Source organism: Neoarius graeffei, chromosome 17 (genome assembly GCF_027579695.1).
Source record: "Neoarius graeffei isolate fNeoGra1 chromosome 17, fNeoGra1.pri, whole genome shotgun sequence".
Taxonomy (NCBI): domain Eukaryota; kingdom Metazoa; phylum Chordata; class Actinopteri; order Siluriformes; family Ariidae; genus Neoarius; species Neoarius graeffei.
Genome location: NC_083585.1, coordinates 8899089 through 8915098, shown reverse-complemented (window position 1 = coordinate 8915098; position 16010 = coordinate 8899089). Strand labels below are relative to the sequence as shown.

Below are 16010 nucleotides of genomic sequence, written 5' to 3'. Positions count from 1 at the left end.
ATTTCCAATACAGAAGCATGCCTGTATGTGATGCAGTGCCGTCTAAGGGCCCGAAGATCATGGGCACCCAGTATGGTTTTCCGGCCTTGACCTTGACGCACAGAGATTCTTCCAGATTATCTGAATCTTTTGATGATATTATGCACTGTAGATGATATGTTCCAACTCTTTGCAATTTTACACTGTCAAACTCCTTTCTGATATTGCTCCACTATTTGTCGGCGCAGAATTAGGGGGATTAGTGATCCTCTTCCCATCTTTCCTTCTGAGAGCCGCTGCCACTCCAAGATGCTCTTTTTATACCCACTCATGTTAATGACCTATTGCCAATTGACCTAATGAGTTGCAATTTGGTCCTCCAGCTGTTCCTTTTTTGTACCTTTAACTTTTCCAGCCTCTTACTGCCCCTGTCCCAACTTTTTTGAGATGTGTTGCTGTCATGAAATTTCAAATGAGCCAATATTTGGCATGAAATTTCAAATGTCTCACTTTCGACATTTGATATTTTGTCCATGTTCCATTGTGAATACAATATCAGTTTTTGAGATTTGTAAATTATTGCATTCCGTTTTTATTTACAATTTGTACTTTTGTCCCAACTTTTTTGGAATCGGGGTTGTACTTCAAAGTTGAAGATCAAACCTATCTCTTGAACATTGTGGCTGCTGATAAATTGCCTTATCCTGCTGTACTAGGCCAAGATCTCCCTGTGTTGTTCGAGTTGTTGGAGCCAGACAAGAACCAGAAATGTTGTGCTGCTGTCACTAGGGGGCAGGCTAAGAAGTCCAACGAACATCAGGAGATCCTTGGTACCCTGCCATTTTACAACGATGAGCTGGAGACAGCACCTGGGAAGTCTCGTAAGATTCGTAGGCAGAGAAGAAAGGAGAAATTTCTCCACACTGTTGTGGAGACACCAACTAATTCTGAACCAGAGTCATCTTTAGGATTTCAGATGCCTGCCAATATCATTGACATGCAGAAAACTGACAACTCTTTAGCCCCTCTTTTTCAGAAAGCCAGGGAGAAGGAACCGGGAGCTGATCCGGACGGGGGCAAGGAGGAGTACATACCACAGAAAGGCATTCTCTAACATCAGCAGGGGTCAGTGTTGCAGTTAGTGGTCCCCCAAGCAGCTAGAGAGATCGTACTGCAACTGGGGCATGCGGTTCCCTGGGCTGGCCACCTCGGTAAGCACAAAACCACAGCTCGCATCAAACATCACCTTTCACTGGCCTGGCCTACGCAGAGATATTGCCCAGTTCTGCAGAAGTTGTCCTCAGTGCCAAATAACATCTGCTGACCTTCCGTCCAGAGCTCCACTCCAGCCCCTTCCCATCATAGGTACACCATTCAAATGCCTTGGAATGGATATCGTTGGTCCTGTGGAGAAGAGTAAAACCGGGAACCGTTACATGCTGGTCATAACAGACTATGTGACCAAGTACCCAGAAGTTTTTCGATTGAAGTCTATAAAAGCAAAATCAGTTGCCTTTTGTCTGGTACAGTTCTTCTCTAGAGTGGGTTTCCCTCGTGAAATTCTCACTGATTGGGGAACTAACTTTATGTCAACTCTGTTGAAACAGGTCTACTACTTGCTTGGAATCGGGAGCATGAGGACGACGCCATATCATCCGCAAACTGATGGGCTGACAGAACGCTTCAATAAGACCCTGAAGCAGATGCTGAGAAAGTTTGTCAACAACAGTGGTACAGACTGGGATCTCTGGCTGCCGTATCACCTGTTCGCATATAGAGAAGTACCCCAGGCTTCTACTGGTTTCTCTCCCTTTGAACTCCTTTATGGGCATGAGATCCGTGGGCCTTTTTCTTTGTTGAGGGAGATTTGGGAAGGAGACCAGGGGAGAGGGGAGGCTCTCAATGTTGTGACCTATGTTGTACAGATGAGAGATTGTTTGGAGAAGATGAGTGAGCTTCCCCAGTCATACATGGCGGAGGCCCAGCAATGACAGAAAGGTTGGTATGACCAGTCAGCCCGCCAAAGGTCCTTCAGCCCTGGACAGAAGGTGTTGGTGCTTCTTCCAAGTGATGATAGCAAGTTGCTAGCAAGATGGCAAGGGCCATTTGAGGTCCAGAAGAAGCTTGGGCCAACCACATATCAGATCTCAACCCCAGGCCAGTCACGTTCTAGTAGGGTGTTGCACATAAACCTCCTGAAGGAGTGGGTGCAGCGGCCTGAAAGAAAAAAAACGATGTCATACTGGTTAGAAGTGTATTGGAAGAAGAGGAGGTAGATGAGCAATACTTACCCCCTGCTGGTGATCCAGTGAACTTTGACCTTAGCCACCTCTCAGAAGACCAACAGCTCCAGGTGAAGGCAGTCTGCAGTCTTGAGGTATTCCAGGAGAGTCCAGGGAGGACTGATCTTGTTGAGCATGATATTGTTCTCAAAGAGGGTGCTTTTGCAAGACGTCTCAGTTACAGGATCCCTGAACGCCTGTTGACTGTGCTGAAGGAGGAGGTGGAACTCATGCTCTCCCAGGGTGTCATAGAGCCTTCAAGAAGTGAGTGGTGTAACCCAATAGTCCTTGTGCCAAAAAAGGACGGCAGCATGAGGTTCTGCATTGACTTCAGGTATCTCAACTCAGTTTCTAAATTTGACTCTTATCCAACACTGAGGATTGATGACCTGCTGGAGCATCTGGGAAAGGCAAAATTCTTGACCACTATTGATCTTTGTAAAGGCTACTGGCAGGTCCCTCTGTCTCAGTGGTCTCGAGAGCTGACTGCTTTCCGGATTCCGTGGGGGCGGTTTCAGTTCACTGTACTTCCATTCGGGCTTCATGGAGCCGCAGCCAGTTTCCAGAGGCTCATGGACCAGGTACTCTGTGATTTCTCTGAATTTGCAGCTGCATATTTAGATGATATTGCTCTTTACAGTGATAGCTGGGACCAGCACCTGGAACATCTGAGCCTTGTCTTGGGCCGTCTTCACTCCGTGGGGCTGATGGTGAATCCATCCAGGTGTGTCTTCGCTACATCTGAGACTGAGTATCTGGGTCACATCATTGGAAATGGGTTGATATGACCACAGGCCAGTAAGGTCCAGGTTATTGAGTCACGTCCTCTGCCACAGACAAGGAAGCAGCGCTGCTCTTTTCTTGGGATGGCTGGTTTCTATCATCGCTTCATTCCCCAGTTTTCCACCAGGGCGGCGCTTCTTACAGACATGACTGGATCCTGGAACCCGAATCCGGTCCAAAGGACAGAAGCAGCTGTGGCAGCATTCCATGATATCCGGCAGTCACTGGAGTAAGCGACCAGTTTTGTTTAGTCCGGACTTTAATGGTGCATTTATTGTGCAAACTGATGCTTCTGACAAGGGCTTGGGAGCCGTGCTTCTTCAAGGGCTCCCTGATGACCGCCATCCAATTGCCTACATCAGTAGGAAGTTGTTTCCCAGGGAGGTCCGGTACTCAACGATAGAAAAGGAGGCATTGGCTATAAAGTGGGCCCTTGACTCTTTTCGTTATTATCTTCTGGGTAGAGAGTTCATGCTGGAGACTGATTATAAGGCCCACCGGTGGATGGAGAAGATGAAGGATGCCAACAGAAAAATTACCTGGTGGTACCTGGCACTCCAGCCATTCCGCTTCAGCATACGGCACATCCCAGGCAAAGAGAACCTAACAGCTGACTACCTCTCTCGCTGTGCCAGTGAGAGTCTTGGGGGGGGGGGGGGGGGGGGGAGTGTGTGATGGCCACAGCCACACAGGGTAACATCAGCCCTCGCTCTACTTATGCACATTATTAATTTATTTTGGTGTATTAGTTTGCTGTATGTTTTATCATTTGCAGTCACATGTATTATCATATTTAAATAACCCACATAACATTTTTTGATTAATTTGTTTTATTAAGCTTAGTTACTTTAGCCTTACATTGTTTTATATGGGTGCACACATTTTAACACTGTAAGGTTATGTAATTCATTTGTTACTAAGCATATGTTTCTTTGTTTTGAGTTACCTGGTTTGAGTGTTGGGGGTGGTCCCTTCCTGTTTGGGCAAAAGCGTGGCTGTGGGCAGAGAAGACCTATGTCCTGATGCCTGCGTATTAGGCTGTACCACGTCCACCATGTGCCTGAGGGGGATTTTGACCTTAGTTGATTTTACTATGTATTATGTTTGACGTCTATGTATTTAGTTTACCCCTTTTTTGTGTTTTTGGTTTGGCCAAGCCGATATACATGTTCTCCTTTGTTTTTTTTGTGTTAGGTCAGTTTTTGTTCAGTTAAGGGTCACGGCTGTGTGTTTTAGTTATTTTTGTTGACCTCTTTTTTTTTGGGTAATAAAAACCCTATCTTTTGAACTAAATCCCTGGTGTCCTTAAGCCTTACTGATCGGTCCCTCACAGCCCCACTCTGTGGAGTGTACTGCTTAAAGTGGTCCTATGGACAGATACTTCCATCTCCGCTGTGGATCTTTGCAGCTCCTTCAGTGTTATCTTTGGTGTCTTTGTTGCATCTCTGATTAATGCCCTCCTTGCCCAGTCTGTGAGTTTTGGTGGGCGGGGCCTTCTCTTGTCAGGTTTGTCGTGGTGCCATATTCTTTCCATTTTGCTATAATGGATTTAATGGTGCTTCCTGGGATATTCAAAGTTTAGGATATTTTTTATAACCCAACCCTGATCTATACTTCTCCACAACTTTGTCTCTGACCTGTTTGGAGGCTCCTTAGTTTTCATGTTGCTTGCTTCGTAGTGTTGCAGAGTCAGGGTCCTTCCAGAACAGGTGGATTTATACAGACATCATGTGACAGATCATGTGACACTTTGATTGCACACAGGTGGATCTTAATTGACTAATTATGTGACTTATGAAGTGAATTGGTTGAACCAGCTCTTATATGAAATAGGGTGAATACTTATGCACACTCCAGATTTCTGTATTTCATCTTATTTGTATTACAATAAAAAAATTTCACCTTTAACTCTTTACCCCTTAATAACGACATATGACGCCTTGTCAAAACCTTTGTCTTTTAAACTTTTTTTTCTTGTAAATATGTTCTAAGGGTGAACATTATATACTTGCCACCAAGGGTGGCTGTAGCAACTACTTTAAGGGGTAAGGAGTTAAAGTGGTCGGCGTGTTGTGTAAATCAAATGGTGCTAACCCCCTAAAAATCCATTTTAATTCCGGCTTGTAATGCGACAAAATGGGACAAACACCAAGGGGAATGAATACTTTTACAAGACACTGTATAAGAAACATCCAGGACAGAGCTGCTCTGAAGTGGAAAGTACAGTCCACATATACACCACCTGTAACTTACCCTGGCATCTTACCCAAGTTGTGATAATTGCTCTGTAAATGAAAACATTTAATAACCATCCTATATTTTATTCAGAAGGCACAACAGCATCTCATACAAACAGTTAAAACAGTCATCTTTTAAGCCACCTTTTGAGCAATCGAGAGAGAGAGAGAGAGAGAGGTGGAAAATGCAGTTAGCGCAATGTCAAAACTCAGGATATGCCTACATTCTGTAGCTGGCACTAAAATCCATATTTTACCACAACACAAGCTAAATGAAAAACTCAACCTCAAGATACTAAAAGCTTGTTGAACAAAAGATAAGAATACACAAAAATGAAAATCACACCTACACTCACAGCAGGAAACCACACGGGAACATACAGACTGAGAAAAAAGCAAGAGTTAAAAAAAAAAAACCTGTAGTGCCAAAGCCACAGCAACAGTACCTTCTCTAAAGAACATGACACAATTACAAGAACTAGCCCGTGTGTTTAGTGACATTTTAATTAAATGTATAGCATAAAGAATATTTTTATCCCAGACTGAAAAAAGACTTTCTGCATGTCAGTGAATGAAGCTGTAGGTCTCGCACTGACTCTCTGTGGGAGAAAACCGAGGACAATAAGAAACCGGGAAAGAGCCATGTGAGCGGAAAGGTAGAGAGACACACGGAGAGGCTGCAGTGTTGATGCAGAGCATGACCTCTCCTTGGTACATGTCATATTTCAAAAACATACATAAGAAAAAGAAATCTATGAACAGCTAGAATACTGAAGTGAAGGTGAACATATGACCTGGGAGCCTCACTGAGCTTGTGCTTGGAAAAAGATTTTAAAAATTCTATTCTTATGTGAGAAATGATTCATGCAGACCTTCAAAAAGTCTTTATAAAATATCTCTCTTATTCAAATGTTTAAAAAAAAATGGAGATTCTGTAGAAAGGGTTTGACATCAACACCCAGAGATGTCTTTGGTCTTGTTTTTCCTTAGGAAGCGCGTGTCTGAGGGGTCGAAACCTCTCTCTCGAGCCCCAAACACAGCCCAACTCGGTGTCTTGGCCATGTAGTCTAGAGCGGTGAACGTCTTGGCACCGTTGCCCTCATTGTACTGCTGAATGAGCTCATGGAAGCGCTCATAGTCGATCCACGTCCACCACTCACCATCGACTTTGAACTGTAAGGAGATATGCAAGCAGAAACAGAACACAAAACAATGTGAGTGAAGGCAAAGGAGAGCAAACTGATCTCTGACTAATGAGACCTGGAGTTCATCTTCTGTATTAAGCTGCCAGAGGAAGGTAAGCTGTATCTTCAGGAGTGTGTAAGAAATCAGCAAATCTTCAGTAGTCACCGCATCCTCGTCAGGATTGCCAGACATCTAGAACCTATTCTGTGAACACTGGGTCTGAGAGGGGACTGCACCCTGGATGGGACACCAGTGCGGTGGAGGGCAGCATGCCCGCACACATACATGGACAGTTTAGACCAGTGCTTCCCAACCTTCCCCCCCACCCCCCGAAGCCCCCCTTTTGTGTCCAAGACAAGCCAGCCCCCCCAACCCCTGCCCCCACACACAAACCAAAAGAATAAAATGATTAATTACAAGCTTTTATTTGCAAAAATAAACAGCAGTTGTAATTTTTTTGTTCCTATTCTCTTTGTTTTACAGTGTATATGGATAAATGTTTTATTTCCTCCTTTTTGTGTCATCAGGTGCATCTCTCTCACACACACACACACACAAAATGACTGCAAGGACATTAAAATATCTGTCTCTTTTCAAGAGTTTAACATTTAAACTTCAAACATGAGCGTCACATTTTTCCTTTAACAACCAGAGTAGGCCGACCTCATTACACAAGAAAACTAGTGATTCATTGTCGGATACATCGCCACCTAGACAGTTGTCTTTCCTTCCGTTTGTCACCAGGTGTAGAACATAGAAACAGAAATAACTAGAACTGTGAGTAAACTCACTATAGAATACCCCACGCTTACGAGCCTGTCATCATATATTGCCATATGGAAGGGAATAAGTTGAATTATCTCCCCTTTGAAACATCGGGCCAGGACCATTTTCCTTCATGCACATCTTCAGGTGGTATACTGCAACTGTGTAAAGTTTCATCAAAATGTATCAAACCATTTAAAAGGAGTTGCGTTTACAAGACACATGGACCGATGGAGGGACAGACGGATGGACAGGGTGATTCCTATATACCCCCCAAACTTTGTTTATGGGGGGGTGTAACAACTGCAAGGACATTTACCTGTGTCTCTTTTTGTGAGAGCTAAATCTCAATCTCCTCATGGAGCAGGTTCATGTGCCAGGTAAACTCTGTGTGTAAACACACACACGGTGCCATCAGACTGCTTTAGCAGCAGTGGAAAATGCTGGAACTGCCCTTTTGACATTTTTGCAGCTCTGTACTCCAGTTTGTGCACAAAAGCGTCCACAGAGTCTTTGCACTGCATGTCGATTGATTCAGGTCCCTCTCATTGTAAAGTGTGTGCCCACCAGGTACACCGCTTTGATCCAAAAATTCCTACAATTTTTCTTGCAGTTCCATAAAACGCATAAGCACTTGTCCACCACCGTACCTCCGTGTGTAGCATTAGTGTTTGATGCACTTCATCCTCGCACAGCTGGGCAAAAAGACTCTTGTTAGAAGGGTAAGCTTTAATAAAATTTACTACTTTAACACCAGTTGACAGGGTGTTACTGAAGTCTTCCCAAAGTTTTTTTTACTGACCAATGCTTGGTGATGTAGCATGCAGTGGAAAATCGCGCACCCTAGGGCTTTTTCCTTCAGGCGGCTGAATGGGATGAATTACTCAGGTAGAGCCGCTAGCTGACCTGACCAGACTGTGGCGTACGCAGTAATGGTCACAGAGGCTCAGAGGTCACAGAGGTGTTAGTAATAAATAGCTTAGTAAATTTAAATGTGGTTCAAAAATATGCTTTAATTTGGGTTATACAGAGTTTTGATGATCCAGTTGGGTATGTTATTGGGATTTTTAAATTTAATATGCATAAATATAATTTTGATAACCTCACAACCTCAGAGCAGACAAAGCTCTGCGCACCCCCGTGATCTCTGGATCCCCCTGTGGGAGGCATGGACCCCAGGTTGGGAACCATGGGTTTAGACTAGCCATTCCATTGGTGGTAGTAAGAAGCAGGAGAACCCAGAGGAAACAAACACACATGCGCGCGCACACACGAAATTCAACCGTACCACCCAAAGACAAATCTGTTGAAAAGAACTATTTTTCACAAAGTACATTTCCCCCCATAGTCTCCTTTAAAAAAAAAAAAACAAGGGGCGTCATAGCTCAGGTGGCTAAGGCGCCATACCATAAATCCGGGGACCCGGGTTCGATTCCGACCTGAGGTCATTTCCCGATCCCTCCTGGTCTCTCTCTCCCACTCATTTCCTGTCCTGTCTCTACACTGTCCTATCCAATAAAGGTGAAAAAAGCCCAAAAAAAATCTTAAGAAAACAAAAAATTCAATGTGCACTAATGTAGATATTTAGGCCAAGTTTACATTAGACCGTATCTGTCTCGTTTTCTTCACGGATGCACTGTCCGTTTACATTAAAACGCCTGGAAATGCCGGGAAACGGGAATCCGCCAGGGTCCACGTATTCAATCCAGATCGTGTCTGGTCCGATGCTGTGTAAACATTGAGAATACGCAGATAGGCTGTGCTGAGCTCTAGCTGGCGTCGTCATTGGACAACGTCACTGTGACATCCACCTTCCTGATTCGCTGGCGTTGGTCATGTGACGCGACTGCTGAAAAACGGCGCGGACTTCCGCCTTGTATCACCTTTCATTAAAGAGTATAAAAGTATGAAAATACTGCAAATACTGATGAAAATACTGCCCATTGTGTAGTTATGATTGTCTTTAGGCTTGCCATCCTTCCACTTGCAAGTGGTAAGTGACGCGCATGCCCGACATGCACTGAGATCACACACACAGTGGCTCAGTCCCAAATCACTGCTCGTGCGCTCCACTCGCGCGCTCTGTGAGCTGCGCAGGGCCGGGGAATGCGCACCCTCCAGAGGGCACTCGCTGTTCAGGGCGGAGTGATTTGGAGAGCAGGATGCCTGCGGAGCCGAGCATATCCGTGTATTGACGTTGCTGTGTGCACGCGAATCGTGTATTGGCGTTGCTGTGTGCACGCTAATCGTTTTAAAAACGTTAATCTGATGATCCACTGATACGGTCTAATGTAAACCCCACCTTAGGCACTGTCTAAAAGCACAACTCCTGATGAGTTTATGAACAAAGTATTTACAAGGGAACACAATAAACCTGAATGAAATAATAATAATAATAATAATAATATGAACCACTGAACTGTGTCATGTATTTCATGTCAATAAATCACTGCATTGTCTTGTGACAGTGAGACCAATAATGAGATGAATGAGAACAGGCAGCAACTCCTTGAACTTTGCTGCCGACACAACCTCTGCATCACCAATCAGGCATGAAAACGGGTCAGGGGTGAAAAAGGTGAGAAGGGTGCGCGAGTGGTGACGTGGCCTCTGGTGTTGTTTTATTTTGGGGGGTCCTCCCACAGAATAAATATTATAGCCTCCTTACTAAATATACTGTATTGACATTTACACAAGGACATACAGTACAAATACAAATTCAAATACATGTAGTTATAGTGAAATTATGCCCTGGAAAAAAAAGCGAATAATAAAACGAAGAAAGTGGAGAACACACAAGGAATAGTGATAATTTTTTCCTTTTATTTGCCTGGACCACCAGTGTCTCCATGGCCTGCTTTCGTTGAGTTGCCACATGTTTCAGCCTTGCCCGCTTCTCTCCTTCAGCAGTCTGTTTCTTGGCCTGCTGAGCACTGCAAGTTGCTTGAGAGCCATACTTGCTCTGCTGCTTTTCCTCCTTGTTCACCCTCTGCTGGTGTTTGTATGTGGCTGCTGCAGAGTTAATGTTCTTGCACAATGTTCTGTCCACTTCCCCAAACTTCACATACTCCCTTCTAAAGAGCTGCATAGCTGTCTTCCCCCTGGACATCAGCGTCTACTTGACCGTCTGTATTGCATTAAATGTTTCCACATTCATGTTGCCACTCCTTTGATCAATTACATCATTCATCAGACTAAATGAGGACTCGACTCTAGGTCCATGAAAGATGGAGAGGCAACACTTAACCAGTGCACCCAGGGAGGGGTACTTGTCTGGTTTGTCAAAGACATGACCCCACCACTCCACGATGCTCTCTCCCTCCTTGAAGCTGGGGATGGTCAGGTCAACACTGAACTGCACAAGTTCCCTCTGGATATCCTGGTCTGCTGGCAAGAGGTGCCCCAGCATACTACTCAGCCTGCCAAGATATGGAAGTACCTGCAGCTTTCAGTTCTTTTTAAATCAAGGCTGAATACTTTCTTCTTTGCTGCTGTCTTTTATTAAATCAAATTTGAGACTTTTAATTTGATTTCTTTCAGCACGGACAGCACTACAAAATGGCGTCTCCACTATACAGTGCCCTATATAGTGAGTAGCGAGCAATTTCGGACACAGGGATTGTCGAAAGAGGGCGCGCCCTCTTTCAAATGCTGACGTAATCAAGCCGGAAGTTTTGTTTGTTTTGATAGCAATCAGGAAAGTTTGAAAAAAGTAGGAAATTCAGTACGATGACTTAATCCAGCTTCCAGCTTCTGGTGGTCTGGTCTGCACTCTGACTGATGTGTGCACGCTCTGGCCAGCAGGAGAAGAGGCGCGAAATGCTGCTGCTTGCCCTTCGCAGCGAGATGTACTCGTCGCTATGGCGTCAATATCAAAGCAGGAGGCGCAAACCGGCACGAACTGTCTATGGGTGCGAAGCGACCTCCTTGCCCTTCGGGTCAATATCAAACCCCCCCCAATTTTTTTCTCATCGGATCTACACGATTCACGTAGGTCACCCATTTTGGTTTCAAAACGGCGAATTTCGCCGAAAGGTGAGGGATTTTCATGTATGACGAATACCTTTTTCAACACCAAGCCCCAGCACAAGGTATCATGGAGGCACCCAAGGTCCAGACGCTCGCACCAGCTCAACCTCGTCCTGACAAGATGTGTCAACCGATTAAATGTTAAGCTGACCCACACCTACCAGAGCGCTGACTGACACCGATCACTCCCTTGTGTACAGCAAGGTGAAGCTACAGCTGCAGAGACTTCATTGCTCCAAGAAGGAGGGTAGGTCACGCATTAACACCACCAAGACTTGTGACCCCACAAAAGTGGAAGAATCTATTCAAGCCCTTGAGGAAAGTATTACCTGGTCCCCTTGACACAGACATCAGCAACAGATGGGAGTACCTGCGGCACACCATTTACAACACTGCGATGTTGACATTTTGGAAGAAGACTACCAAGTCTGCTGACCGGTTCGAAGCACACTCTGGAGTTGCTACCTCTGATTGAGGAGCAGAGACGTCCACCCCCAGTAGGAAGAACTTGCAGTCACTCCGGACAGCTCGGAGTAAAATTCAGCAGGGTGCCAGGAGGTGTGCCAATGAATACTGGCTTCATCTTTGCTCCAAGAGCCAGACAGCAGCAGACACTGGCAACAAGATGGCACTGCAAGAGTGGCAGCTAGTTGCAGTAGCTCCGAGCGTGTTTGTGTTTTTGTACTTTTTTCGTGTTTCTTTCTGCACTAGTCTCAGTCGGAAGTGTGCACCTAGGGATGTACTACTCGTGAGACTGTGCATTTGTATTTTTCTCTTTTTCTTTCTGGGGTTAGTTAAATCAGCATCAGGGGACCCTTTCAGCCATGGCTCCACTGTTTACACTCGGGAGCAGCTGTTAGCACTACGCAACACCAAGGTACTCCCCGTAGAAAGACCGGTGATCCCCACGGAATTAAGGAGAAGGAGATGCAGAGCTGGAATGAAGTGCCAAGAGAAGAAAAGACGGTATAAATCATGCATACCGTCTGTCATCATGGGAAATGTAAGATCTCTCCCTAATAAGATGGATGAGCTAACGGCGCTAACCAGGCTGCAGAGGGAGTACCGTGAGTGTAGCCTTATGTGCTTCACAGAGACTTGGCTGAATTAACTCTCACCGGACTCACACGTCACTCTGGACGGATTTCAACTCGTGAGAGCGGACAGGAAAGCCAAGGAGAGCGGTAAGAGGAAAGGAGGGGGTATAGCGATGTTTGTGAATGACAGATGGTGTAACCCGGGGCACATCAGGATAAAGGAGCAGTACTGCAGTAAAAACATTGAACTGCTAGCGGTTAGCATTCGGCCATATTACCTCCCGAGGGAATTCTCGCACGTTATCGCCATAACTGTGTACATCCCCCCGGCGGCCGATGCTGCTGCAGCCTGTGAGCTCTTACACACTACAGTGTCAAAGCTTCAGACATCGCACCCCCAGTCCCTGCTACTAATCTCCGGTGACTTCAATCATGCCTCCCTGTCCTCCACTCTCCCAACCTTCACTCTGTATGTGAAATACCACACCAGAGACAATAGAACTTTGGATTTAATGTATGTGAACACCAAGGACGCATATAGTTCATCACCCCTCCCCCCGCTGGGCCGTTCTGACCACAATCTGGTTCACTTGTCCCCTACATACATACCTATGGTGAATAAACAACCACCCACCAAGAGGTATGTAAGGAGCTGGTCTGAGGAGACCAGTATGGCACTGAGGGACTGCTTTGACACCACGGACTGGGATGTGTTGTGTGAACCTCATGGGGATGCCATTGATAGCCTGACAACCTGCATCAGAGATTACATTAATTTCTGTGTTGAAAACACTGTGCCAGTCAGGAAGGTGCGGTGTTTTCCCAACAATAAACCCTGGGAGACCTCTGAACTAAAAGCCCTATTAAACGAGAAGAAGAGGGTTTTTAAATCTGGCAACAAGGAGGAGATGAAGAGAGTGCAGAAGGAGCTGAAGAGGGGAATAAGGAGAGGCAAGGACAGCTACAGGAGGAAGCTAGAGGAGCGCCTCAAGGGGAGCAACACCGGAGAGGTATGGAGAGGCCTGAAAACCATCTCTGGCCACACAAAGGACAGTGGGAGGGGCCCTGTATCTGGGTGCCAGGACTGGGCAAATGAGTTTAATCTCTTTTTCAACAGATTTGACTGTGCCACCCCACCCTTCCCTACTCACAATAGTCCTGACCTGTCTGTGATATCACTCCACCACCACCCCTCTCCCCTCATAATACCTTGGACACCAACAGCTCCCTCCTCACACCACATCAACCCCCTCCACTCCCTGCCAGACCAATCCACACACTCCACCCCTGACCTCACTCTACAGGACTCACACCTCGGCTACACCCCTTGCCTCTCCATAACAGCTGATCAGGTGTTGAAGGAGCTGAGGAGGATCAAGACGAGGAAAGCTGCTGGCCCTGATGGTATCAACTCCAGACTGCTTAAGGACTGTGCAGATCAGCTCTGTGGGATACTTCTGCACATCTTTAACCTGAGCCTCAGTCTGGAGAGAGTTCCACTTCTGTGGAAAACATCATGTGTGGTTTCAGTTCCCAAGACTGTGCACCCCAGGGAGCTCAACCACTTTAGGCCAATAGCTTTAACATCTCACCTGATGATCATGGAGAGGATTGTTCTCTCCCACCTCCGACACCTGGTGAACAGTGAGATGGACCCCCTGCAGTTCGCATACCAACCGGGCATTGGTGTAGATGACGCTGTCATCTACCTGCTACACCGGTCACTTTTACACCTGGAGGGCACTGGGAGCACTGTGAGAGTCATGTTGACTTCTCCAGTGCTTTCAACACAATCCAGCCATCACTGCTTAGGGGGAAGCTGGAGGGAGCTGGTGTCAACTGCCACCTGGCTGCATGGATCATCGACTACCTCATTAACAGGCCGCAATATGTGAGGCTCCGCGACTGTGTGTCTGATGTGGTAGTCTGCAGCATGGGGGCTCCACAGGGTACAGTGCTCTCTCCTTTCCTCTTTACACATCTGACTTCAGCTACAACATGGACAGCTGCCACCTCCAGAAGTTCTCTGATGATACAACCATCGTTGGATGTGTGTCAGAGGGGGACGATCTGGAGTACAGAGAGGTCATCATCAACTTTGTCGCCTGGTGCAAACTGAACCACCTGCGCATCAACGCCAGCAAGACAAAGGAGGTGGTGATCGATTTCAGAAGGACGGCTCCTCAAATTGCACCAGTGAACATCCAGGGTTTGGACATTGAAATCGTGGAGGAGTACAAATACCTGGGTGTTCACCTCAACAACAAACTGGACTGGACAAACAAACAACACAGATGTCCTGTACAAGAAGGGCTAAAGTCGTCTCCACCTGTTGAGAAGACTGAGGTCTTTTGGTGTGTGCAGGACACTGCTTAGGACTTTTTATGACTCTGTGGTGGCATCAGCGATTTTCTACGCTGTGGTCTGCTGGGGCTGTGGAAGTTCAGAGAGGGACAGGAAGAAACTTAATAAACTGGTCAGAAGGGCTGGCTCAGTCTTGGACTGTCCTCTGGACTCCATTGAGGAGGTGGGTGAGAGGAGGATGTTAACCAAGCTGACATCAATCATGGATAACCCCTCTCACCCCCTACATGAGGCTGTGGGGGCTTTAAGCAGCTCTTTTAGTAGTAGACTGCTGCACCCACGGTTTAAGAAGGAGAGATACTGCAGGTCATTCATACCTACTGCTGTCATACTGTATAAACACCCACAACTTGTAATGTAGCACTAATAACCTGTTTGTCGGTTTTTATTTGCACTACTTCACTATTTTTACACATATACACACACACACACATATATATGATATATATCCAGCTGATATATATATAATTCATATATATATATATATGATATATATATAAAATTATATATATATCAGCTGGATAGTACAGTGGTAACGCTCACTGACTACGACGCAGGAGATCGGGGTTCGAATCCTGGTCGGGGCAAAACATCATCCAGTAAGGGTCCTTAGGCAAAAACCCCTCATGATATATCAGCCTACCTCAGGAATGAGTGAAGACATAACTGACAGAGTCATACCGGCTCAGACGTCGCCCGGGTCAACAAGGTCTGCGTCAGTTGCTAGGGAACCAGGGCAAACTGATGAGAAATGGGCTACTGGAACAAGACATCGACATCCGTAATCAGCTAACAGCCTCAACACAAGAGCTGCTGACCTGAGAAGGAAGATCGTGACCCAACTGGAAACCTGGAGCCCCCGACGAATACCGAAGCTGAGTTGCCAAGTACCTTCAGAAGATCTACTAGTAGATGTGAATGCTGCTCTGAAGACAATCTCCACAAGAACCATCACTGAGACCAACAAGCTGATACACAGTACAGCAACAGTAATCATGGAGATCACTGGACACAAGGTGGGCTCGGGACATAACAAACAGTATCCACCATGGAAGAGACGATTAGAGGCCAAGATAAAGGCAGCACGGAGAGAAGTTAGCCAGCTAGCTGAACTACAGAAAGGGAACATGGCGAATAAAGGGGCACCCAGGAAGTACAACTCACTCTCCATACCAGAGGCACTCAGACTAACAGCTCTGGCCACCCGGTTGAAGAGATACACCAAGGAGGGAGAGGCCAGGAGAATAAACAAGCTGTTCTCCACTGAACCAGCCAAGGTGTACTCTCAGTGGCAGGGGAACAAAGACCTAAGAGCTGACCACAGCAACCTCCCTGAACAAGAACCAGTA

The 16010-nt window shown here is 46.1% G+C and overlaps 1 protein-coding gene across 1 annotated transcript in view; it reads right to left on the bottom strand.

Annotated features, from left to right (window-relative positions):
• Nucleotides 1–5344: 5344 nt before the first annotated feature.
• Nucleotides 5345–16010, bottom strand: part of tyw1 (tRNA-yW synthesizing protein 1 homolog (S. cerevisiae)) — a 244943-nt gene continuing 234277 nt past the window's right edge. Inside the window, exon 16 of the mRNA XM_060943676.1 lies at nt 5345–6454. Within this exon, the coding sequence (XP_060799659.1) occupies nt 6233–6454 (222 nt within the window). The 3' untranslated portion in view covers nt 5345–6232. The remainder of the gene's footprint in view (nt 6455–16010) is intronic.